This window comes from Mesocricetus auratus, unplaced genomic scaffold (genome assembly GCF_017639785.1).
Source record: "Mesocricetus auratus isolate SY011 unplaced genomic scaffold, BCM_Maur_2.0 Super-Scaffold_100010, whole genome shotgun sequence".
Classification (NCBI taxonomy): domain Eukaryota; kingdom Metazoa; phylum Chordata; class Mammalia; order Rodentia; family Cricetidae; genus Mesocricetus; species Mesocricetus auratus.
Window position 1 is genome coordinate 61643020 of NW_024429194.1, and position 26772 is coordinate 61669791.

The window sequence follows — 26772 nt, forward strand, 5'->3', positions numbered from 1 at the left end:
TGCCGGAGCGGAGCTGATACACCGGAGAAGCCTTTCTCTGAGGCAAGGCTGTAAGCTGCCAAGCTTACTGCAACCTGTGGTGGTCCTTGGCTCCCGAGCTCCAGGATACCTTTCTACCTGAGCTGTGTAACACTCAGTATCCTTGGCTCCCGAGCTCCAGGATACCTTTCCACCTGAGCTGTGTAACACTGAGTATTCTGTGACTCCCGAGTGCCAGAATACCTGACCCACTCCTGTTCCATCCTGTCCTGACCCATCCCGACGAAACGCTTACAATTATGATAGTTCTAGCAAACCAAGGTTCGCTATAACCGTGGAGAAGTTGCATCACCAGTAAGAGCCTCCTTTTTAGCTGGCACCTGTCTTGGGAGTTCTGAATTTTTAGATGAAACACCTAGTAAGTTACTCCATTAAGATTAGGGGTATTATTATTATTTTATTAAGTGAAATATTGGCAGAGTAGAAATTCTAAAGGTGAATTGAGTTAAATAATATAGATCTTGGAGCAGTTGCCTGAGCAACTGGGAAACATTACAGGCGCTATGCCAGCTTGGTATGATGGGATATAGCACTGTAAAGGAATAGTTACTAGGTCTTTTTTTTAATTTTTGAGAGCTCGATAAAGACAAATAACCAATGTGTCCATTTGAGTATTAGGCATGATTTTAAAGCCACAGCAATGTTTTAAATACGAAATGCTTTTGAAAGAATGGCAACCAAGGAATGTATATTTGACATAAAAGATATTTGTTCTTTTCAAGGTATAATGGGCTCTATGAACTACTCAATCAACTAAAACACATTTTCAAAATAATTATAACAAACAAATGTCTTCCAACTACTATTCTAAATACTATACAAAGCACCATATTTGTTCTCTAAAACCACTAGCAAAGAGGACACCTCACAGTTGAGACAACAGGAATTTCAGAGCCAATTGGTATCCTTCATTAGAAGGCCTATGAAGATTCCTAAGGGTTGACTAAGAGATCAAATAGAGCAGGAATATTACTAGTTTTCAAGGAGAAGCATGAAGGAACTCTTATCTACGTGCCCTGAAAAAACCCTCCCACTGGACCCAAACATTACTGTGGTTTAAGTAACGTCAAATTTGTAAGCTGAAGTTTTAGATGACCATGTGTCAGTTACTGTTTTTATAAAGCATATGATCAGTATGCAGGAAATAAACTCTTCCTGTTGTCACTGCTGTCACTTTGTTCTAAATGTTTATATTTTATTTCACATTTTAATCCTTTCCTCTGGTTCTTCAAATGCATTTCTTTGAAATACTCAACTGAACTATTAAAAAACAGCTTATACTGAAAACACACTTGATCTACAAAAATTGAAACCTCATTCAAACTAATATAAGAAATTTTCTATTCCTTGTTATGAAGTGTTAAGAGAACCAGTGTCCAGGTACTTAAGAAATAGAAAGTATGGAGTGGAAGTCATCACCTTCCACTGTGTTTCACTGATTATAAAAATTGCAAGATGCTTCTTATAACACTAATTACAAAGAATTGACAAATTATCATATGCTTCACACAGACATGAAAATATGCCCTAGAGAAAACACAGACTCATTAACACTCACATGATTAAAAGTATAAAACAAAACTTTATTTAATGAAAACATTTTAAAAGTTCCAGTATGAAGTAACAAAATCAATAACCAACAACTCTTTCAGTCCTTTGCATTTCAAGCTAAATAATCTCTTCAGAAATATGACCATTTTGTAATATATATCCCTTTCTGTACGCTAGACACGTATGAGTGGATAAATGGATATAAAATTTAAGAGAAAAAAATGAAAAATTTTAAAAATAAAATTCTGCAACCTCTCCTTGAGGTGTATTGCAATATGGTTCCAACATACCCAGCACCTTGTGATCACCAAGTTACTGATTTGGGTCCGGGAATGAGCCTATTACATGAAAGAACAATATCCTAGAAGTCTGTGAGTCACACATTGGCAGCAAGAAGAAAAATGACAGAAACTAAAAAGGAGCTCAAGTATTGAATTCACACTTCTGAAATACTTAACACATCCTTCAAACAACTAATTGGATGTTTCACAGAAGGAAACAGCTCAGAGCTGAGAATACAAGAATGTTGTCTTCAGAGTGACCTAAACATTGCCAGCGTGTCTTCAGTGCTGTTGTTAACACATGACTCCATTAAGAGACCAAATATCAGATCTCACAGTACATATTACATGGAAACTCTGGATTCCAAGTGCTCTTTAACTATACACTAAAACAAGGTTTGTTCTAGACTTGAAGACATTGTTCAAGACCTACACTTCTTACAACTATTTCACAGCCATGTGCCAGACCAAGAGAATCAGAATCAGTGCCATAAGTCACCTGTCTACATCTGGAGAAAGGTCAGTTTCTTGAGTATTTTCTATTTCTTTGTTGAGAATCCTGAGATAGTTATTCAGGAAAGCTAAAAGATGAGGTGAATACTGCTAGCATTGAAAGAATAACTAGACTGGCAAGATAATTTTAAATGAACAAAAGCTACAACACAACAACCCCCGTTTTTTAAAGGAGAGACAGTGCCTTGCAAATTGGTCTTAGGAATCAAAGTATCTGTAATAAATGACTAGGGATCAAGTTTCCAGAAATCACTTCATGCTTTAATAGTTGAAGTTTTGATGATGTTAAATGCATTTTTATTTTTGTTTTGAAGCAGTTGTAATTTAATTGGATTTTGTGAAACCCTTTGTTCAGATTGTTTATCTACTTTTAACTTTAAGAGGGCAGTAATCTGTGCTTACCTGCCTATATATTTGAAGCCGTCCGTTTTGATACTATGTAAGCTTATTTACTGGAGAACTACAAGTTATGCTTTGTACCACAAGATCTGTTCCTATTGGTAGACTTAATAAACCATCCTCTGCCTTAATGCAGTCCTGTACATAACAGCTGTGTGGGTAACGCCAGTGGTTCAGTTCCCAACATTGTCAGTCATTGCCATTGTAATCACTGTAGCTGTGGTAGCCACTGTTCCTTCTCTCATGAATGCTAGACATCTTCTTCCATGCTGAGTCCTGGTGGAAACTAGCACTAAAGGACCTGCCCAGACGCCCAGGCTGCTTCTTGGAGATATTGTCCTCACTCTCAGATTTGGCAATTCCCTGGGCATGTGTGGGAGGCTGTGATTCTTGTCTAATGGTTCCAAATGGAAAGTTCCAAAAGCCAAATCTTTGCCAACTGAGTCTCTGAAATGCTATGATACAATGCAAATTTCCTCCAACCTAAGAAGGACAAAGGAAAAAAAGATGAAGACAATAAAGAGAAAACACTCAGAAGTTTGTGGGGTCTTTATTGACTCCTTTGGGGTGATGGTGTTACTCTTTCACATGTCTGAAAACACTTTTCTATTCCGCACTCATCAGAGCACACTAACATACTCACCTTTCCTGAAAGCTGTATTTACAGTACAACGAAGTCCTTAGGAACTAGAGTACTCCTCTCCACAGCCTAGACTCAGCATAATCATGGTCTCATACACCTAACACACACTAAGATCAAGCTTTACCCTCCCCCCGTCTCTCTCTCCCCGTGTGTGTGTGTGTGTGTGTGTGTGTGTGTGTTCAAAGAACTGAGATTACAAGCATGTGCTACCACACCCAGTTTCATTTATTCTTTTATCAACAGGTTTACTGCAGAAGGATGTCTACTCAGTCTATGCTATATCTGCTTCTAAGAGCTTCTTTGTGTTGTCATATTTGTACACATGGCTCTGCCTCAAGACCATAATTTACCCAAGCTGGGCCAAGACTATCAAACTCAACCAAGGCAGATAAGTTTCAACTTATACCTGAAAATAAGTCATAAATTGAAAGTTAGTCTGCAAGAAATGCATATTCAAATAAAGCACTGTGAGCACAACATGATTAATATCCTAAGCTGCTTGTCTTCTACCATTACTGCAGTACTGGGTGTCATTTCTTTATGATCATCCTCCTTGACCTGGAATTTAAAGTTAGCCTGTGTCCTTAAAATAAGTCTTACTTTTCTGACTAAGACAGTGTGAAGTTGGCTTCTGTTATTTACCACATCAAGAATATTAATAAAACATCACATTTTGGTCATTTGGGAAGTGGCTTCCAATGTAGTAGTGTTCTTACCTTCTTCGTTTTCCGGAACTGTAGCCCTCTTTCTAGATGTCGGATATCTAAGAATTCTGGATTTTGAGTGTTTAGGTCAGTGACAATATCTGCCCACCTATAATAAGAAAAGGGACAGGTTTCTTTAGGCTTAAAGTACCACTGATTTAAAGTTTTTTCCACGAGCAAGTTGCCACAATATATTACAACAGTAATTGATGATTAACTTTTAGGTCAGCATTGTCCCATCTACTAGCCTTTAAAAGCTTCTTTTTCTGTGACAGTTATGGTTTTCCAATTCCTGTCAATGTACTCAGTTTATAATTTGTTTCTATTCTTACATATCAACATACCATATAATATCTTGTAGGCTAAAGCAGTGGCATGTACATTTACTATAACAATCAAGTCAACTTATTTTCTTATGGTGAGACATGGGGTGGGATTTTATATGTTGTATAAGCTGGTCTTGAACCCCTTGGTTCACATGATTCTTTTGCCTCATTTACCAATGTGTCACTATGTGTCTAGCTAAATTTATGAAAGAATTCAAAAATAATGTCTCCACTAATATACAAAATGGTTGTGGAGAAAAATCAAAGGAAGTTATACAAATAATAGGTGAATTTGGTAGGGAAGTGAAAATCAAGGTCTAAATACGAAAATCTGGTATTTTTAAAAATATGACCAGCAATAACTTGAAAATGAAATATTTTTAATCAATTTAGAACTATATTGACATGTGTGTGTTTATACTGAAAGATCGAAACCACTGAAATTATGATTCTGTGGTGATCTAGTTCTTGGTATTAGTTTGTAAGACTCCATGTCATTATGATGTCATTTCTCCCTAAAGTTAACCATGAATCCTAGAGATTTTATCAGCCTGTGTGTGTATGTACAGGTGATAGAGAGAGGGCATGGGGGGAAAGGGGAGGAGAAGTGTACAGGTGCATGGGCATGTACATGCCATAGTGGATGTGTAGAGTTTGGAAGACGACTATCAGCAATTGGTTTTCTCCTTCCAGCCTGTGGATCAGGGATCAAACTCAGATCATCAGGCCTGCATTCAAGAACCTCTACCTGCCAAGCCACCTACCAGTCCTAAAGATTCATTTTAATTAAATATACATCAGGATTTTAGCAGAAATAATCCAATTCTATTTTTTTTAGAGAATTATTTGTTGTTGCTGTTCAAGACAGGGTTTCTCTGTGTAGCTCTGACTATCCTGGAACTCGCTCTGTAGATCAGGTTGGCCTGGAACTCACAAAGATATGCCTGCCTCTGCTAGGACTAAAGGTGTGCCCCATCATGTCCAGCTTGGGAAAAAAAATCTTAATATGTTACTTAAATGGAAAAGCAAGACAAAAACAATGGATAGAAGTTCACCTGTATAAAATTCCCAAGCAGGAAAAGCACATCTGTAATGATGGGAAGCAGAACAGGGAGGCTGTAGGGCTCGAGAGAAATAGAGCATAGCAGAATTTGGGGGGCAGGGCTGCACTGTGACTGGCTAATAACCACACATATATCTACATGCATCTAGTTAAGACAATTTTTATCTGTGTTTTCAGTGAAGGAAATATTGTACCAATTAAAGAAAAAAATAAAAGCTACTAAAACATACCTTTTACAGTGAATGGCAGGGTGTTTTCTACTTGACTCTCCAATTAAAATCCAATATTCTACTTCCTGTGGTGAGAGAGGGCCCCTGCTAAACAGAAAATACATTCACAGTCAGCATGATAAATGGCATTCACTTTCCCAAAATATGCTGTTCCAACTATGTATTGATAAAACAAAGGAACAAACAAAAAACCCAAAACACTAAAAATAAAGATGGCTTTTGTTCATGTATAATGAGTACCAGCATTTTGGTTTGGACGATTCAAGAAATCCTTGAATTAGATTTAAGCCTAATTCAAGAGGGTTAACTTATTACCCCCTGTTTCAGAGGGGAAAACATTCTAAGCAGCTCTCTTCAGCTATTCTTTTCTTCAGGATGCATCCAAGTTTGTAGCAGCATCCTAAAGAGATGATGGCCTAGAGGTGGGGGATGATGATTTTAAACAATGTTTTCCACCCCTGGAAATTCTAATTAAAGTCCTGGAGATTTGCATAATCTTTAAGAAAAAAAATTAAAGGTGTTCATAAGCACAGATATTTACTGATGAACGTCAGCTGTTAACAAAGCAAAGCAATAGACGTCAAAGCCTGTTTTGCATTTGGTAGGTACTTGAAGGAAGGGAAAGGCATAGGTCAGAATCATAAAAGGAGCACACCAGTGCCCCTCCCTCCAGAAAATGGACAGTCATGCGTGGCTTCCATTTTCAACTCTTCTTGGCCATAATCTCTGCTTTCAGGTCCCTCGTGAAGGAACTTGCTAAAGAGAAAGAGTAACATTCAAACTCAGTAACCTTGTTTAGAATATATCTCCTTCAAAGAGACAGTTCCTCTGTGTGTGTGTGTGTGTGTGTGTGTGTGTGTGTGTGTGTGTGTGTAGGGAGAGGCAAATATAATGATGAAGTTTAGATATGACACTGGTCCTGCGTTTCCTTGCTATGAAAGAGAACAACCCTGACAAATTCCATGTTCTGCACCGTGAATTCAGAGGTGCTTTTTAATGTACTCAGTTGTGCACTCTTGGCACACAGCATGTAGGACACTGGGGATTGTTGTTTTCAACAAAATCCCAATCATTTCGATTTTTTCAATAAAGACTCAGGAGACAGATGGTGGGGTCAAAGTCTGCTAGCTCAGAGAGGTAGAGAAAGCACCTAGCTGACCTTCCCCCTCAGCCGTCCTCCCTGAAGCCTGTCCTCTCTCCTACAAATCCTGTCTCCAACAAATCTCCAACTCAATGTCCCTCCCTTCTACTTCCTGTGTGTCTATCCATCCTCCTGACTCCTTCTTACTCTCTATGGTTACTTCCTGTCAACTAATTGATTGCTCCACCTATTGACCTGTGAAATGTTGTTTTTATTTAATCCTGTTTACAAAAAGCAGAAAGTTCTTGGATTAAAGGTGTGTGCTAGGGCTAGGCCACACCACAACTAGAAACAGTTTTTTCCAGTAAACAAGGAAATCTTGGGGTTCACAGTGTAATCAAATATCCTGCAACAGGGGCTAGCATGTGAATGCCCCCTGCACCTTTGTATAATAGTCATTAAAGTGGTACTTCAGATGGTTTTTTCTTACAATGACTGAGCAACAGCTTCTAAGTGCACTCAGTTCTGCAAAACATATGCACACTCGGTGTGAACAAAACACACTATCAAGTTCCCAATTTCTAAGAGTCTAGAATCTGTTTAATTCCTGAAAGCTCTTTGTACAACACATTTCCTAGTTAAGTGCCCTTATCAAGTATGGAAATGCTTACCTGAATGCCTTATTAGCTTTAACAGGGGTTGCTTCAAAGCCAATTGGACAAAAATAATGATTTTGGCAATGATAGATATAAGCCAATGACTCATCTTTCAATCCTCGGGTCAACTTTGACAAGGCCCCTGGAGCTACAAAGACAAAACCAAGCAAACTGAGGGAGCCGTAAAGCAATGTCTATATTTCACATAGAGGACAAGTTAAGACACAATTTGGAACACACTGACATTCTGAGTTTCCGTAAGGGGATGAGTAGTTACCAATGTGGCTAAAAATATAAATGAATTTACTTTTAGTTTTAGATAAACTCAGCAGCAAAACAAGTGAAACATGTCCCTGCTTACCAGGCCTTTCTAAGAATACACCACGTTCTCTATGAAATTCAGTGAGCATGTAGGACCCAGTAACTGTACACAATCATGATTTCAACCTTTCTGGCTGTGGACATCTGTCACTACAAGCTTCTGAATCAGCATGTCTCAGAGAGGCACATCTGTCTATAAACTACACACATACAAACTAAGTCCACAAAAGACTTACAAAGAAAACTTGAAATTAGATTAAATTATAGATACCCTAATGTCTAGAGGTAGCATATACATCTCAACTTAAAAAAATTACTAATATATATGAATAAATACAAACTCTAAGTAAAAACAAGCTACAGTAATGGTGTGTAAGCACATGCACACATGCACTCACACCTGCCACACAATAACATACACATCATTATTGTGTTGGCTAGTTTCATGTCCACTTGAGAAAACTACAGTCACCTGAGAGGAGGGAACTTTGACTTAGAAAAAATGCCCCCATAAATTTTGGCCGTGGGCAAGCCTGTAGAGCTTATTTTTTAAATTAGTGATTGATGTGGGAGGGGTCAACCCATTACAGGTAATGCTACCCCCTGAGCTGGTAGTTCTGGGTTCTATTAAAAAGCAGTCTGAGACGGGCACTGGTGGCACACGCCTTTAATCCCAGCACTCGGGAGGCAGAGGCAGGCGGATCTCTGTGAGTTCGAGGCCAGCCAGGACAGCCCCCAAAACAATACAGAGAAACCCTGTCTCAAAAAAACAAAAAAACAAACAGAAAAAGAAAAAAAATAATAAAATAAAAAGCAGTCTGAACATGCCATGAGGAGCAGACCAGTAAGCACCATTTCTCCATGACCTCCACATCAGCTCCTGTTCCCAGGTTCCTGCCCTTTTTGAGTTCCTGTCTTGGCTTCCTTCAGTGGACTGATTCAGGACATACTAGCCAAATATCTCTACAAGTTGCTCTGGTCCTGGTTTTCATCACAGCAATAGAAGCTAACTAGGACAATTTTCTTTCTGCATACAGCCTTACAGACTACAAAAAACAAAGACTTAGCCAGGTTTCTGTGTTTTGTCATGATCCCCATGGCATGGACAGCACCCCCAACCAGCAGGAGCAGTTTAAAATGAATAACGCCCAAATTCCCAACTATTGCTTATAAATTTTTGTTTTCATTTAAATGGGGTTGGTTATAAATGGTTAATGATCACAACCAATATCTTTTTAAAGGTAAAGGGGGATTATGGTATAGAAACAAATATTTTTTTCTTGGAATGGATTTTCATTTATTGATACAAATTTAAGGTCAATTTTGTGATATGTATATTTCTACTCTTGTTTAAGTATTGTGTTTATATTGATCTTTTAAAACATAATATATAATTAAATATAGATTATAGATAATTACCTAAAATAGTCAAAACTTATAGTTAGGTTAGTTAGGTTTTCGATATACAGAGATGTATTTGAGATGGTTAGATATTCTTCAAACCTTTCGAAGAACTACAGAATATACGACATTTAAATGGTTTAGGGTTTTTCATAATAGTGAGACACTACTAATCCTGGCAAACCAATTATGTCTGAGAGGAAGATGGGCATCAAAGAAACTCATTATGGAGTCTGCTTTCAACATGGCAAGATTAGCCATTTGGGCAAGAAATTGCTCTTGACTGGACTGTTTGACTGTTGCTGTATAAACCACACATACAGGACCCACAGGAAAGTAACTGGTAAACTTGGACAGTCCTACAGAGTTCCTGCTTCATAGAAGAGTTTGCCAGACATTCTGCAGGACACACACACACACACAAAAATGACTAGCAAGCTGCCAATACAGGCGGACAGTTTAAAATTTCCTGCTTTGCTGAGAAGTCTGCCAGATACACTGTGGCCTAAGGGCTGAAGATGGATGCCTCAACGTTACAGAGGAACTTCGGATGACTGTCCAGGTAGTGAGATGTCTATATCAATTTCAGTATTTATATATTATCCTTCTGTGGTCTTTGATGGAGTTGAAGACAAATAGTTATAATTATAGTTTTCCTTAGTTATGATAAAAGACATGCTACATATAAGACTTTAGACTCACACAGATAGGATATATGGTAAATACTTTCTTTAAATCTTATTAAATGTTAATGAACTAAATATTATAACTATGGTTCTTACTTGAAACTGTTCTGTTATATAATTTGACTATGTTAAAGTTAAAACCTTTCTCTTTATTTAGACAGAAAAGAGGAGATGATGGGGGAAGTCCTTCTGTGTATATGTCTCTTTTATTGGTTAATGAATAAAACACTGTTGGCCAATAGAGAAGTAAGATAGGCAGGACTAGGAGAGAATGAGGATTCTGGGAAATGTAGTCAAGAGCCATGTGATCCCAGTAGGAGAGAATGCAAGTCTGGCATTCTCAGTAAGATAAGACCTTATTTAAAAAAAAATATATATATATATATATATATATATTAGTAATTACAGGTTAAAAATTAAATCAGAGCTAGCTAATGAGAAATCATAGCAAATGGCCAACAGCTTCATAATTAATATAGTGTCCTGTGTGTTCATTTGGGACTGACGTGGCTCTGGGACCAGGCTGGCTGAAAGAATGCTCGTTACAACACAGATCAAAGGTATCACCTTTGTAGTCATGATGAAGTTCCATGACAACTATTTCTCCTGATCTGTTGCCCATCACTGTAATAGTTGTCAAGTGATTTCAAAGTATTAGCATAAGAAACAAGTTTTTATCAGCACTAAGTACTCAAAGCCATTAACTGAGGTTTCATTAACTTGCATTCCTTTAAGAAATTAAATTATTCATTAACAAGTAGCCCATTAAAGCTGGGAACCCTAAAAAGACCAAGCTGAAAGCCTGAATGGTATGTTCACACTGATGGACTTTCTGGCCACTAAAATAGCTGCTGACCACCAAGAACTGCCAGTCAGTCTCTGCAGCAGTTCCCTGACTGCCCCACATGGACAGGGAGGGCGGCTCTGCCAAGTGCATGTTGATGTTTCTGGCTCTACTCTGAAGCTGCATCACAGCATTCCACATAGACTTTAACTTCCTGGCAGACAAGGGGTCCTCTCCACTCCACAAAGACTAATAATGCTGCAGGTTTGAGTTGCATTTGCTCATACTTAAAAACTGACACATGGGCAGATTGGATGAAGAATTTTAAAAATAAATTCAGTAAGTCTTTCCTTTCAATTCCATAAACAAACATGATTGTACATAGTTTCCACATGGTGAATTAAGGTAAAATGTACAACTTTACTCTTCATATGCTCAACATTGTAAAAGATGTCTATAATCACCATTGTTTTAGAAAAACATCTGAAATGTTTTTAAATTGTAAAAATATGCAATGAGAAGCTTTCTTGGATAACTGAAACTATTGTTTTTCAATGAGGCTTGAACTCACAGAAGCCTTTAGACATAACAGGCAAACTCTCTATCACTGAGTACAGTGTAGCCTCTGATAATTTGCTGTGTTTCTTGAGACAGTCTCATTCTGTGTCCCAAGTACTAACCAGACCAGACCATGCTTAACTTCTGAGATCAAACAAAAGTGGGCTCATCCATGGAGGTATGACTACAGATGGGGCCTTACTTTGTAGTTCAGAATAGCCTGAAACACAGCATGAAACCCTAGGCTGGCCTTGGTATGAAGAACAAGTCTGCTGCCTCAGAGCCTCCTGAGTACTGGGACTACAAGCATTGAGCCAATATGCCTGCAGCCCAAACATATTCAATAAAAGAGCTTTTGTCAGCAGTGGGGGGTGCACACCTTTAATCCCAGCACTCAGGAGGTTGAAGCAAGTAAATTTCTGTGAGTTTGAGGCTAGCCTAATCTACAAAGTAAGCCCCAAGACAGCCAGAGTCTCAAAAAAAAACCAAAATAAAACAAAGAAAAAGGAAGAGCGAAAAGAATTATTATAAATACAATACAAAACTTCATTAGTGCTGTGATAACTACTTTAACGCTCCAGATTATATTCAGGATTCCATGGTCAGAGGTGATGAATGAGAAAGTCTGCTCTCCTTGGCACTCACATCATTTCATCTGTTGCAAGCACCCTTTACCATGTTTTCTAGAAGCCATTGGGTGGGTTTTCTTCTATGGGATAATGTTTCTAGTTAAATATAATATATAGCATCTATACACATAATTTCTAATAAGAGGATGTTTTTTTCTATTTTCCTCAAGGTACATAACATTCTTCTGATGATTTCAAGATCAGCAAACTTATTCTTAAAGCAGAGCTGTTATAGCCAAAACAAGGCATGAGGAGTTCTGCTGCACCCTCTCCCTGTCCCACCAAGGCTCTTCCACAGAATCCTCAGGTCTCAACTGAACATAATTAGAAAATGACTGCATCTTGCCAGGTGGTGGGTATGGGTTCCCCCCTCAATGGTCTAGTTCCTCCAGTTCTTCATAACTTATTTGTACAATGACTGGATATAAATGCTCTTGTCCAGTTTCCTGATGGACTAGGATACTTTAGAATGCCAGGAACTGGGTCCCTTTGATTTCTTTTACTTCAGTTTAAATTTCCTTTAACATATTCCCAATCTTTTACTTGTAGAGTGGAATAAACCTTTGAAGTAGAGGCTAATCTCTAATCCTGATCACAATGGCCCATTACAAAAAATCTTGAATAAAGTTTTCCATTTCAAAGAGGGTCAGAAAAGTTTCTTCTTTAACAGTACCTTGCAGCTGTCTGCTCCACAAAATTCGAAGTTTATCATGACAATTGAAAGGTGAAAATTATTAAATACAAATAATTCAACTATTGTATAATAAATAATCCTTAACACCAGCTTCATTAATATGGCTGGTAAAACCAACACTGTTGTCACTTCACAGTTTGTTACCCTGTAGTTTTGTGTTATCATTTGATGCCAGTCCAGCATCAAATGTCCCCAAATGCTTTCACTCTATTTTAAATGAACTGCAAATTCCATTATTTATCCTAGAAGTTTTACTATCAAGCACATACATACATAACAATGTTAAACAATACAAGCAATATGTCAAGAGTATGCCCTACATATTACTATCATGATTTTCCCCTTAGATAAAGAGGTATGAAAACATCAAACTGTTGAGAGTTGATGTCGTAGGAAACAATATGCAATTTCTGAGATATACCCAACCTGAAAGCCTGAACTGGGGGGTGGGGTGGGGTGTTCAGTTTCACCTACCTGTTTCTCCAGCTGTTTTGTTCTTCCCATGGGGTTTATACAGAACATAAGAGCATCCTTTTACATGGAAGTGGTCATTAATTTGTCTAAACCATCTGAAAAATAAGATTTACTCATAGCAATAGTTCCATAACAAGGAAGGCCCACTGTTCTAATCACACAGAAACCCACACATGGCATATTTAAGGGAGCCTGGAACCCAGCATTAAAATCTGTCTTTTACCGTACATACACACTGCAGCATTATCACTTCACAGAATTAGAAATAAGGTGTTGTCCCCAAGGGGCAGCTCCATACCTCATGAGTGTTGTATTTCCAGTGAAAGGGCCAAATCTAATATCTTCAAATGGGGGTTGGAAGCCCAAAATATGTAATGCATCTTCTTGGGTAATAGGTGGGAGACTACAAAAGAAACACTTCCTTTCATTTCACAGTTCCAGTCATATGCAAATACATTCTGCTTCAGTGTTAATATATAGGTTTATCTTGCAAATAGTTTTAGCAATATTTTTCATTTTTATTTTATTGAAAACACATGCAAATATTTTAAGCTGAAAGGCTTATAGCAATATGCACATTTTTTCCTCAGTTTGTAAAAAATCTACTCTCAAAGTCTTCCATTATTAAAAAAAAAGTACCTTCAAATTATTTTTTTCTTTTGGTTTTTTGTTTGGTTGTTTGTTTTTTGCTCCTTGCAACAGGGTCAACCTATGTATCCCTGGACAATGTAGACCAGCGTGACCTCAAATTCACCAAGTTCCAATTGGCTCTGCTGGGCTTAAAGGTGTGTGCTACCAGACCCAGTCTCCTTCAAACTACTTTCAAAGATGGAATTTGGTAATAGCAATAACCTGACATACTTACTTCCCAGCTCCCATTGTGCTGTATAAGAAATTCCAACAAGAAATTAATGAGGAGATACCACATGAAGTCTTATATTGTGGCCGGCTTATGCAGTACCTGAGGAATCAAAGAGTTTCTTCACTTGAATGAATACAAAACATGAAGAACAGAAGTATACATCTTATGGGTGATTTAAAATGTGACCATAAGGCAAACTTTAATGCAGTGCAAAATTATTATTCATTTAAAGTATTTTCTACTTATTAAACACAAAGAATACATGACAGTAAAAACCATCTATTTTATCAAGAAGAGCTATATTATGGCTAGCAACCTACAAAAGCACATCTTATTCAACCAAAAAACGAATTATTGGTATACAAATTCTGATACCAACTACTCAAATTTCTATGTGAATCCCCAGTTGAGTGGGTACTTTGCAACTTCTGAAATGTTGGAGAAAGAAAGCAAATCACTGTCTAATTGTGTCAAAAGGTTCAAAGATTTTTCTGCTCAGACCAAAGAACATCCCTTTACCACCCACCATGTCTACATGAACCCCTGGGCGGGGAGCCTTGGAGCAAAACTGTCACTGAGGATTTAAAAGGAAAACACAAAATCCCCCAGAGAGAGAGCAGACACAAAAAGAGAAAGACAGAGATTCTGAATTGAGACTAAAGGGCTGTGACAAGCACACATGTATATGGTTAACTTTTAGAACATTCTAGAAAATGTTACTTTAGTCTGGAAGTTACACAAAAAAGAAATTTTGTTAATTTTAATAGGTGTGGCAGTAAATATAGTTATCAGTCACTTCTTTGAAAACTCAACAAAGAACAACAACTACATCAAAATTTAAATATCGTCTGAAGTAGGGAGGGTTCACAAAATGAGACTGATGGCCAGGTGAGTCTAGGAAATACCGGCCCAGCTCAATCAGTCTACTTCCAAAATCTGAGATACACCTAAGGTATTTAGACACAATCTTAGAACTAAAGGTGTTCATAATAAATGTAATTTATCACCTTACATCCAGCAAACTTAATTTCAAATTAGATATTTTTAAGACTAGAGAGTAAAGCCTGACACGGCCACTTACCATCGTCTGAGGTCTAGCACTTTCCGCTGTTTGACGTCTTCGAGAGCAGAATGCTGGGGACACTCCCTCTGATGCCGCCCTTTTTTATCTGAAGCTTTTTTCTTGGAAATTTGTTTCTTTGCACTGCCTACGGCACAAAGGAATAAAACGGGGAAATGCTCAGATGAAGTGACGCACCACACCAAAAGGTAAACAGAGTTAGGAACTGCTCTGCATTCTGAAAATGGTATTCGCAACCATCCTGAAGTAATGCCCGTGCTTTCTACAACAGCACTTTTCCCTAAAGAAAGCAAGAGAGCTAAAAACTATCTGAACCCCCAGAAATGATATTTCCTATCAAGATCACAGCCAAATCCAGAGCTAGTCTCTCAGAGCTAGTAAAATAACCAGGCCAAAAATCTTTAACCACATCGATAATTTCAATACCAACAGGAAGAAGTAAAACTTGACCACTTTCCTAAAAAGGAATCCTTTCTCTAAAACAAGAAAACCCACATTAACATAATTCTATTAAGACACTGGATCATGCATGATGACATTCTGTCTAATAACTCCGGGCCCCAGAGACCTCAAGATGAATTTAGAGTGAAGCATGTGTTACATTATTAAAATACAACACTGCACTAGAAACCAGAATACAAAACGTGGTGTACTCTATGTGGAACCCCCCCTCACATACACTCAATCCTCCCAAAGACAGGGAATGACTGCCCACCGGGGAAAGAGAGATACGGAAAATGGACAAAAGAGGCAAAAGTGAGAGGGAGCTTTTACCTTGTTTAATATTGATACATTTATTTATTGCTGAACCATGTTGATATTTTATCCACTCAAAATAATATACATGTTAAAATATTAATAATGTACCCAGCTGATTTTGTTAAAATGCTAACATTCCTTTCAGCTAAACTCAGACACATTAACATCTTCCTGACATCATCTATTTTAGATGAAATAACCAAATCTCACATGAAAATTGAGGTCAATATTTTATTTTTGCATTATCAAACACAGATTATGTAGACACATACATGCTTACAGACTCATGGCTGGAGACCTATTTCAGTACCATGCACAATAACCATGTAGCATCTATAACCAGCTGGGACTCAGGAAATAGTGCCACACAAGGGACATCTGTAAAGCATTATACAAGGAATACTATATAAAATCAAGACACAATTTTCCCTCCTGTTTATCCTGTGTCTTCACAGACACAGAATACACAAAATGTTTCAGAGCTTGACAACCACTTGCAAACGTGAACTAAACGTCACTGGGCCAGATTCTCTCATTGGTTAAAATGAATCTCAGAGAGAAGACAGGAAAGTGACTTTCCTGGGGACTCCCTCCTCTGCCTCTTGACTTAATTCCCTGGGTAGTTTTACCAGGCACTCAGAGTTGTGAGGCTAATGGAGCATCAAGTCTGCGACCTCAGTGGGCCAAGACTGCTCTGTCATGCTTTCCTCGCTAGGTTCTGTGAGTCTGTCCCTATGCTGCTTTTGGTGTGTGTCTGGATATGATTCTCCAGGGGTAAAGGTGTATGAACATTGCAAGTAAGAGATCTCCACACTGCCACAAGGAGATTTGGTTCCACAGCCAACATTCCACTGAACTCACAGGAAGAAAGCAGTGTCAAAGTAAAAGCCGGAATGTAACAGATAAAACGACCTTGTCCACTGCTCTGTACCATTACTCTATCTTCTCTTCCCAACCCTACCCACAAAATACTCACATAGCCCTCTCCCACTACACCCATGCATTAACTACCCTGGTATTCAGAGAAAAGTATGAGGAAGGAAAACAGCAGTGTGTAGTGGCATGCACCTGTAATCCCAGTACTAAAAAATATTGAAGCAGGAAGATTAAGAATTATAGGCCAGGGAGCTGGAGAGCTGGTAAAGCAGTTAAGAACACTGGCTGCTCTTGCAGAGGACCTGGGTTCAGTCCCACATGGTGGCTAACAACCATCTATAACTCCAGTTCCAGGATCCACCATGCTCTTCTGGCCTCTGAGAGTACCAGGCACAGACACAAGGCACAGACATCATGTAGGCAAAGCACCCATATGCATCAAGTAAAACTAAAATAAACTTAAATGAAAAGAACTACATGCCAGACAGGAGTACAGAGCCAGACTGCTGTCTCCAGAAAACTTGTTCTAAGACCTGGACCACACATGCACAGAGTAGACCCCAAGCAAGACAGCCAGGGCTGCCCAATCCAAGAACAGAATTGTCTTTAAAAGACAAGAGATTACAGCTTCAGTTCAATCAGACACAGAGTTGGGGGTGGGGGGAGTGCCACACAGAGAGAAAGAGGGAGGGAGGAAGAGAGGACAAAGATTGCTTGCTTGTTTGCTTGCTTGCTTGCTTGGTGATATACCAGAGTTGATACAACAGGACATCCAGGGCACAATCCAAAATAACAGAGTGTATGAGTCACCCTCAAGGAAAAGATAGGGCCAACTCTGACCTAACCAAGATTTTAAAATCTGCAGAATTTGAGGTATTATAACTGTACTAGATGATACAGATAAAATGCTCTAGCAATAAACGAAGACACCATGGCTCTAGAAGTAAGAAACAGAAGCTGTAAAACAATGTAACTTCTACAACTGAAAGTAAAGAATGGAAAAGGATGTGCCACACAAGCATCAATCAAAAGAGGTCCGGGACAACCATGCCAGTAACAAAGTGGTTCTCACAACAAGGCAGTTCTGAGACACAACCATGCCAGTAACAAAGTGGTTCTCACAACAAGGCAGTTCTGAGACACAACCATGCCAGTAACAAAGTGGTTCTCACAACAAGGCAGTTCTGAGACACAACCATGCCAGTAACAAAGTGGTTCTCACAACAAGACAGTTCTGAGACACAACCATGCCAGTAACAAAGTGGTTCTCACAACAAGACAGTTCTGAGACACAACCATGCCAGTAACAAAGTGGTTCTCACAACAAGGCAGTTCTGAGACACAACCATGCCAGTAACAAAGTGGTTCTCACAACAAGGCAGTTCTGAGACACAACCATGCCAGTAACAAAGTGGTTCTCACAACAAGACAGTTCTGAGACACAACCATGCCAATAACAAAGTGGTTCTCACAACAAGGCAGTTCTGAGACACAACCATGCCAGTAACAAAGTGGTTCTCACAACAAGGCAGTTCTGAGACACAACCATGCCAGTAACAAAGTGGTTCTCACAACAAGACAGTTCTGAGACACATGTCATATTAGAAAAAGAACATTTTTTTTCACTGATGCAAGGTCTCGCCATGTGTTCTTGGTTAGCCTGGACCTCACTACATGTCCCAAGCTGTCTTCAATCTCACAATCCTTCTGCTTCAGCCTCCAGAGTGTGGGAATTACTGACAAGTGCCACCATGCCTGGCTAAAGGGGGTCAGTTCTTGAAAAAAAGCATAAAGATTGCACTATGAGTTTTCCTAGTAACAGAGCTTCAAATCCCACTTTTAAAATCTCAACAATGGAGAATAGAGAGCACCAAGACACTGTCTTTTACCTAGGCAACAAGTGCAGTGGCAGGTGCTATTCTGGAACTCTGGAGACTTCTGGAAGGGTGACACATTTTAAAGAAAGGACTAAAAAGAAGCAACACTTTATTTTGGTCAGTTTCAATGAACAGCAAGGTAACTAATACTCATTCCCCAATCCAATGACCAGCAACTGTATGTGATGTTGAATCACCTAGAAGGTCAGGTTGGGCAAAAGGGATCAGGGTCAGAATGAGTCATCACTAAAGACCCTACAGATACCAAAGTAAAAGTATACCTTCAGGCTCCCAAATGGGACAACAAAATTATCAATACGGAAATTCCATAATTATAGTTAGAAATGTTTATATCCCACTACAAACTCGCAGAAAACAGGAGAAAGCACTCCTCAGCTTGTTTTAAAGGACCTGCATAGTACTATAAGCCCTAAAGCAACAATCTCTGGAACAACTGATTGCAACTGAAATGCACACCATAGAGGTTTTATAAAAACCATCAGAGTGACTAGAAGCAAAATAAAAATCCTAGTTCTATCTGGCTGTGCAAATTTGGGTAGGAAATTTACCCTGTCTAAGATGCAATTTCTTCATCTATACAATAAGAACAGCGACATCTACGTCATGCACTCTCGGAATTACTGGTAACTCAAGGGAAGTTAGAAAGCATCAGAATCTGAAGAGCTCTCCTGTGCAAGGGTGAGGATTGCACACTGCACCCTGAGTGGCGCCATCCTCCTAAACTGTGAGTATTCAGCCTATTCTGTGTAGATAGACGACTTTCTGGGTGCTCAGTTTTTGCTGTCGTCATTTTTAAAAGCAGATCCTAAAAAAATGATGTTTGTTTTTATTCCCAGTGATTTAGAATTCATGTTCATATTTCGGGAATAGTAATGAATATGTATTTCCATATCTATATATAACCATTCTTATTTCTACCTCTATCTGTATTGCATTCAATATATAACTACATAATAGTATACAAAGTATATAAGTATACATTAAATCTTATATACAGAATGTTTGATTATATATTTAATTCTCATGTAGTTCTGCTAAAATTTTGGTATAACAAAGAATTCTATATTTATAGTTCACTGTTATCTAAAATTTAAAAGCAATTTAAATGCTTTATGACCCTGTTGATATTATCAACCAATTTAAGACAAGTATTTCTTAAGTTTGGCTTCACAAAAATACATGAATCCCAGGTCTGACTGAAGAATGAACTTCCTTGCCATCTGGAAATTTTATAGCTATCACTGAAAAGGAGAGAAGGAGATGTCAAACAGAATCTTCTTTGAACATTTGGAAAAAGTAGAAAATGGAAAGAAATGTGAACAGGTCCTTAGAAGCACACATGCACACATGTGAGAAATAAAATGGACTTTAAAACACAGTAGCTACCAAAAAAAAAAAAAACAAGCCTTTGATCAAAGCAGATATTCTTTTTACATTCAAAATTTTTCAAAACAAAATGGCTTAACTTCTCCTATATTACAGAATATGGCCATGCCCCTGCAAAACTACAAAATAACAGTATTAATCTAGCCGTGTCATGCGCCTTTTCTAAGCTACTGTGTACTTACCTTTAATACTTACATTTTATTCTTTTTTTATTTTCAAAGCTCCCAAAATACATACATAATGTTGGACGTTTCCATGGACAGTACATTCAGAGACTAACTATGCTCAAGGTTACTTAAAAAACAAAACAAAACAAAAACTGCAACGACAGACATGGTGGTAGTGATGCTCCTTGTTCAGCGACAGGAAATATTTCATTGTGAGATTTAGCAATACTTGGAATTGTTTTCTGGTTGTTTTCACTTGTGAACTTCACAGCTCCTTCTTACCTGATTTGTGTTTCAAATTTGTGGTCACCACATCAAATTCCGATTTATCGATTTCCCATGCGAGAGGTAGTTTGCCCAGGCTGGTGGATAAGTTTTCCAAGCTATTTTCTTCATTATAGATTATTTCTGATGCACTAGTTGGGATACCAATATATGTTGAGCTACTTTCAGCAGAAAGCAAGGTATTGTCAGGGAGGCAAGAAGAGCGGGCTGGGTTGGGAGTTTTGTAGACTGAGGTTGCCTGGTTGAGGAAGGCATAATCTGAACAGATTGCATAAATCTTTTCACGAGTATGAGTCACTGGACAACTCGAAGGATAATGACCATCTCCTCTGGGACCCACAGGTGCTCCTGAGGTTCTTGTGCAAAAAGATTGTACAGCAGCACTGTGTAGATCCTCTTCTGGGGACTTGTTCTCGGATTTGTGCTCACCATGTCCAGAATCAGTGGGTCTTCCAGCTTCTGCAACGTTAGGCATCGAAAGCAACTGCAGACGTTCCTCTTCCAAGGAAGAACCCGCAACCCTCTCTCTCTTTTGCAAAACAACTTTGGCAAATTTTCACAACATTCTATAAAAGCTTGAGAGCTGACAAATGGGATCCTAAGAAAAGACAGAGGAGAAAGATAAATGTCAATAATCTTTATAATGAGTATGCTTCATATACCTACACTCAATGCATATTGATTTTATGACATTATGTTCTGAGTTATGATGACTAACCCTGTCTTATATCAACATTGAGCTTAGGGGATGGATAATACAACTCGATTGGTTAAGTGCTTGCCATGCAAATATGAGGACCTGAATTGGATCTCCAACACCCACATTAAAAATAAATAAATAAAAAGCTGGGTGTACCATAATGCCAGCTCTGGATAAGAAGAGGCAGGAGCATCCCCAGGGCTTGCTGCTAACAGTCTAGGCAAGCCAGTGAGGTTCTAGTACAGTGAGGGACCCTGTTTTAAAAAATAAGGTGGAGTAATGTGAAACACCCAAGGTTAGCCTCTGGCGTCCACACACAGACTGCGCACCTACACACACACAACAATGACCTTAAAACAAAAGATGAGAATAAACTATAAATAACACAGTTAGAAGAGGGAAAGTCACATCTGTAAAGATATTACAGAGATGAACAATGAGCTCATGAAAAGAAGCTCGTTCTCAGTAGTTGCTATGGAAACCCAAATCAAAGCCACAATGGTTTGCCAACTCATATCCACCAAAATGGCTATATAAAAAGACACAGGCGACAGTGAATGTTGGGAAGTGTGTGGAAGATCAGATCCTTCATACGCTGCTATTAAAGATATAAAATGGTCTGGTGGGCTTACTGAACCATTTTTCAGACATTTCAACACTTACTATGTAGTCTGGAAATTTCCCTTCTAGGTATATACAGAAAACATTAAGCCATGCTCTTAAAGAGCCACATTACTCAAAATGGCAAAAGGTGGAAACAACCCAAAGCCTTGAAACTGACTAGCAGATAAAGGTGGCACATCCATCAGCGAAACACTTCTTTGCAGTAAGAAGTACTGATCCCGACAGAAGATGAATGGGCTTCGGGATATGCTGATAAAAAGCCAGTCACAAAGGAACTGATGATCTCCTAAGAGTCCAGTTTTACACAAACCCTGCCGGAGAGGCACGTCTACCTTAGCAGTTGCCTTGGGATAGAGGGCTCAGCATGAAGAGTCTTTCCTTTGAAATAATGAAAATATTCCACAGCTAACACCAGAACACAGTAGAGGGCCAACTTGGGGAATATTCTAAAATGTCACTGAAGTGTACATTGTAACGAGTAAATCGTATGGTGTGTGAATTAAGTCTAAACAATACTGCCTAAAACAGTACACTGACTCGGTGGTAAAAAAAAATGTATTAAAGGGATAAACATACAGGATGATAATGGTCATATTCAACAAATAAAGTTTACAATTTAAAGTTACTGTCACTAACTTCTGATCATTCTCGGGGAACACTGGGCTTCCAGTCTAAACAGATTCCTCTGAGGGCATTCAAAGAAGCTACAGCCTTACAGAGGAACAAGTTCCTAGTGAGGCACAGCATCACAGGAAATCAAAGGCAGATGTCAGGATGAGCAAGACAGGCCTTTCCAGGCTCCAGGGACCAAGCAGTACATGAGAGATTAAACCCACCTGTGGGTGTCATTTTGGCCTTTTACTATCTTCTCATTTGCTTACTTTAAACACTAGAAATGAAAATAGCCCCCAGATTATGATTTGCTTAGTAGCCATCACACAAATATTGAATAGTACAAGCCTGGTTGAGTCTCTAAGAAAAAGATGTGATGATGAACAGGGGGCCCTCCATCATCTCCCAAATGAAAGGAGTAAAGGCCGAGTACACCATTAATGAAATCTGAGCAAATACACACCTAGGAAGGAGACTCCATCTGAGCCAAGAGAGCTTCCCTTTCTGTAAGACATGCCCTCACCTCACAACCTCAGGTAGGCTTTTTCCTCACCTGCAGTTAACAGTGGCTCACAGGACAGAGGACATTATCATCTAAGGTGGCACCTGCAGGGCTTGCTTTTTTTTTTTTAAGATTTATTCATTTATTATGTATACAGCATTCTGCCTGCATGTATTATGCCTGCAGGCCAGAAGAGGGCACCAGACCTCATTATAGATGGTTGTGAGCCACCATGTGGTTGCTGGGAATGGAACTCAGGACCCCTGGAAGAGCAGCCTCTGAGTCATCTCTCCAGGCCCTAAACTGCTTTTTTAGTAAAGAAGTCTTAGTGTGTCTCCAGGTAATGTCTGAGCTTTCTTCTTTTTCCTCATTCTGTGGTGTGAAGGTAATCGTGGAGAAAGATGCAAAGATGTAAATGAGGTTTGCAAACCACACTGGTCTTCTCTGAGGGCTGATTTCTACAATTCTTGACTTCCAACTTCCTATCTGTGATCCTCGTGTCATTCTTTAAAAGCTCAGTGTCTGTGGTCGGGCGAGCAAGAATAACGGACAACGGATGACCAGCTGGGGCAGCAGGCACAGGCTATTGAGTGGGCGCATCACACGCACCCCAGGCAAATCGCAACCTGACTCCTAACTCCCCCTTGCCATCACTTCCTTCCTCTAAGACTCTGACTATGGGACCAGCAATATGTACCACAGTTTGGTGATTTTATGCTCATTTGGAACACACAGAAAGGGAAAAGAGTGTAAGCCAAATTGAATGTGGTAGCCCATTTTCTGTGATCCCAGGACTCAGAGGCAGAAACATGAGGGCTGCTTCGAGATGGAGTCAAGACTAAATTGCACAGCTAGTTCTAAGCCAGCCAGCAGTCCACATTGGGCAAAACCCTAACTCAAACAACCAAAGCTAAATAAATAAAATAGGCAAGGGAAACAGCTTCACTTAAGAATGAAAAATATGACTGAACTTGCCGGAAGACAAAGGTGATTAAGAGTACAGCACTTGATTAATAAAACATGTCACCATCTGTTTTTATAGCAATGGTCACTGAACAAGAACAATCTCTTTGGTCTCATTTTACATTAAAAAAAAACTGTCATCTAACTGAAGATATATTTTACATAGATTGTCCCTGAAAATGAAAGGTTCATATTTCCTCATTTGAACCACTGTTTTTATGTGAATATCTCTGAAAATATGTGTATTTATAGGTCTGGTGACACAAGTAAAATATATTGCAAAAAAAATTATGACGTATCAGAAGCACTTTCACAAAAAAATGAAAACAAATGCCCCAGAAGCCATGCTGGGGCTTTTCTTCTCCCCACGCCATGACTGATCCACGTCTTCGCCCTCTGCAGCTAAACTCAGAGGGGCTCCTGCTATGGTATCCTTAGGACTTCACTAAGAGCCTGCTTTCTTAAAATGAAGAATGCACAATTACTGGAAACAAACAAAGCCATTACAGACATAGTTAGCTGCAACGGTAGTCTCGAAGAACACTGAGGTGTGAAGGGCTGACTGACTGCCCACCACTTAGGCTGCAGCTGTCTGGGGCTTGTATCTCCTTCCATCTCTGTGTCTATAACTCGATGCCACCCACCCTTGGAGCTATCCTTTCTACTCTGATCCCTACACAGAGAGCAGGCAGCAAAGTCCGAGACACACATGTGCTCATAGAGTTTCCATGCCTAAAGCCCTCAGTTCTTGGAGCAAAAGGCTAACTCCTTCACTGGTCTGAAATCTATCTGTAGAGCCACCTGACCATCCTCTGTCCTTCCACAGTAATTTTTGGTTTTCTGAATGCTGTCTTCTAGCCCCCACCCCTTACTAAGCCGTTCTCCCCATCGTTTTTCTTTTCTTTCTTTCTTTCCTTTTCTTTTCTTTCTTTTTTTTGTGTGTGTGTTTTTCGAGACAGGGTTTCTCTGTATTGTTTTAGAGGCTGTCCTGGAACTCGCTCTGTAGACCATGCTGGTCTCGAACTCACAGAGATCCACCTGCCTCTGCCTCCCGAGTTCTGGGATTAAAGGCGTGCGCCACCAATGCCGGGCTTCTCCCCATCTTTTAAAGGTATCCTCAAAAGTCACGTTCTGGAGAAGCTTTCTTTGGTGTTCTAACTAGGCCAGGTTTTCTGTTTGTACTGGGGAACCTTTTTATTGTCTTGTGTGTGTGTGTGTGTGTGTGTGTGTGTGTGTGTGTGTGTATGTGTGTACAAATGGCTGCCTCCTGAAAGTCTGGTTGTCCTGACAACTGTATCCCAGGGCCTAGCCTTTGTAGAAGCTAGGTCCAACAAATAATTTTGGGGGGCCTACAATGCACCAGACATTATTGTATTTGTTTCCCCTCATATTTTATTAACATATTAAGACTTGGTAATGAGAACAATCGCAGGAATACAGTTCAATTACACAGTTTACACTCAGTATCTCCTAAGCAGTATGAACCCCCAAGCTTTCAGAATAGCACTAGAGAAATGACTTGTGAAAGTCATTGAAATAAACAGTTCTGTCAAAAAAACATACCGATTGCAAAGCCAATATTCATCACCTGAGTTATATTCTTTTAAAGTTATGTGCTCTTCGTGTCTACATGACTAAATATCACGTTCAGCAGAGAAGTAGACATCTTATAAAATCTCAATAAAGCTTTCCATATGGCGCAAATAATATAATGTTCTGTGTAGGAAACAACGGCGAGGGAGAACAGAAGTGTTTTTGCTGAGGATTGTTGAGAAACGCTAAGACACCAGCCTGGTCCCCCTTCTCCATCAGCGTCCTGGGCACAATTTCTTGTCTCCTAGCCTTGATCATCAATCAGACCAGATCCGCTCCAGGCGGCCTACCTGCGGGTACCGGATTCCTGCAGCGCGCAGTTGCCTCTTGGAGCTCAGGCCCTGGGAAGCCAGGAGACTTCCCACCGCCCCCTCGGTGAGGCCCGGAGGCCACCTGAAGGTGACAGCGGTGCCGGCGGAGCCGACCCAGGAGCTCCGGGGCGTCGGGAGTACAACTGCAGCAGTGGGACTGTGCCGGGTTCCCACTCCCCGCCCACGGTGACCAACTCAGAGCCCGGTGTCCCCAGTCGCCACTGGCCCAGGCTAGTTACAGCCTCCGAGGCTCCTCCGGGCCTGCTCCCTCACCCCCAGCCGGAAGACAAGGTTCGCCAGGAGGGGGAGCGCGCGCAGGCCCATGGGGTGTCGCTTCCAACCTGTGGGGGACTTCAGGAGCGGGTACCAAGTGGGCAGTGACTACCCGAGAAATGGGAGGGGAGGCCGCGATAGATGAGTTGATAACATCAATAATGGCAATGGCGAAAAAAAACAAAAACAAAAACAAAAAAACCACGCCTGGGCTCACAAACAGGCGGGCTTTAGCTCACCGAGCCACGGGGGCGTCTGAGTTTTCCACGCCCCTTGACTGGTGGAGTGAGGGACCGAGCCTGCGACTTCTCCTGACCTGCCCGGCCCAGATGCGGGTGTACCAGGAGAGAGGATGGCCACTGCAGGTCCAGATGCGGGTGTACCAGGAGAGAGGATGGCCACTGCAGGTCGGTTGCCCGAGACCCGTTAGCGCAGCGTGGAAACGCGCTCCTGGAGAGGGCAAACCGGTACCCACGGGTGGATGCACCCCAGAGACGAGCTCTGTTCCGGTGATTTCTATCCCTCGAACCTGTCCCTCCTTAGAGACCCAGCTCGACCCAGACCCTTCCAGAGAGGACCGACAACGAGGCAATGGCGGCGCTGCGGAGAGGCGGAGCGCGCGGCTGACCAGTCCCCGGGCCCGGCCCACCACCGGGGAATACCTCCGTTCTCGTTGGCTCGTGGAACTCCGGTGCTGGAAGGCAACAAGCAGATCTGCATCCTCGCGCCTCCTACCCTAGGCCCGGAGTCTTTCGTCCCATTCCAGCGCACAGGGACAGCTCCAGGACCTTGGAGCCGGGTGGTTAGATGCCTGCCTCCCTTTCATCGTTCAATATACACCTGCCAT

General features: G+C 40.2%; 1 protein-coding gene across 4 annotated transcripts; it reads right to left on the minus strand.

Moving 5' to 3' along the window:
* Nucleotides 1-1601: 1601 nt before the first annotated feature.
* Nucleotides 1602-26720, minus strand: Bivm (basic, immunoglobulin-like variable motif containing). 4 transcript variants are annotated; one of them, XM_013111185.3, is made up of 10 exons: nucleotides 26588-26720; nucleotides 20345-20945; nucleotides 14977-15103; nucleotides 13899-13994; nucleotides 13332-13436; nucleotides 13034-13128; nucleotides 7502-7634; nucleotides 5750-5833; nucleotides 4143-4239; nucleotides 1602-3266 (listed from the first exon to the last, which is right to left on the minus strand). In XM_013111185.3, exons 2-10 carry the CDS (start codon nucleotides 20820-20822, stop codon nucleotides 2973-2975), a joined length of 1509 nt encoding a protein of 502 aa, XP_012966639.1. In that variant the 5' UTR covers nucleotides 20823-20945; nucleotides 26588-26720; the 3' UTR covers nucleotides 1602-2972. The 4 variants fall into 4 exon arrangements, with proteins under 4 accessions (XP_012966639.1, XP_005067423.1, XP_012966637.1 ...); XM_005067366.4 differs by having other exon boundaries at nucleotides 5750-5836; XM_013111183.3 differs by lacking the exon at nucleotides 26588-26720 and adding an exon at nucleotides 26165-26302 and having other exon boundaries at nucleotides 5750-5836.
* Nucleotides 26721-26772: the final 52 nt, after the last annotated feature.

Bases quoted from the DNA above. Each gene is read 5' to 3' on its own strand.
- Bivm (XM_005067366.4), bottom strand. From the start codon at position 20,822: ATGCCTAACGTTGCAGAAGCTGGAAGACCCACTGATTCTGGACATGGT. The intron at 13,995-14,976 runs GTAAGTGGCCGT...TTGATTCCTCAG, and splicing joins GTGCTAGACCTCAGACGATG to GTACTGCATAAGCCGGCCAC. The intron at 5,837-7,501 runs GTAAGCATTTCC...TTTTCTGTTTAG, and splicing joins AAAGCTAATAAGGCATTCAG to CAGGGGCCCTCTCTCACCAC.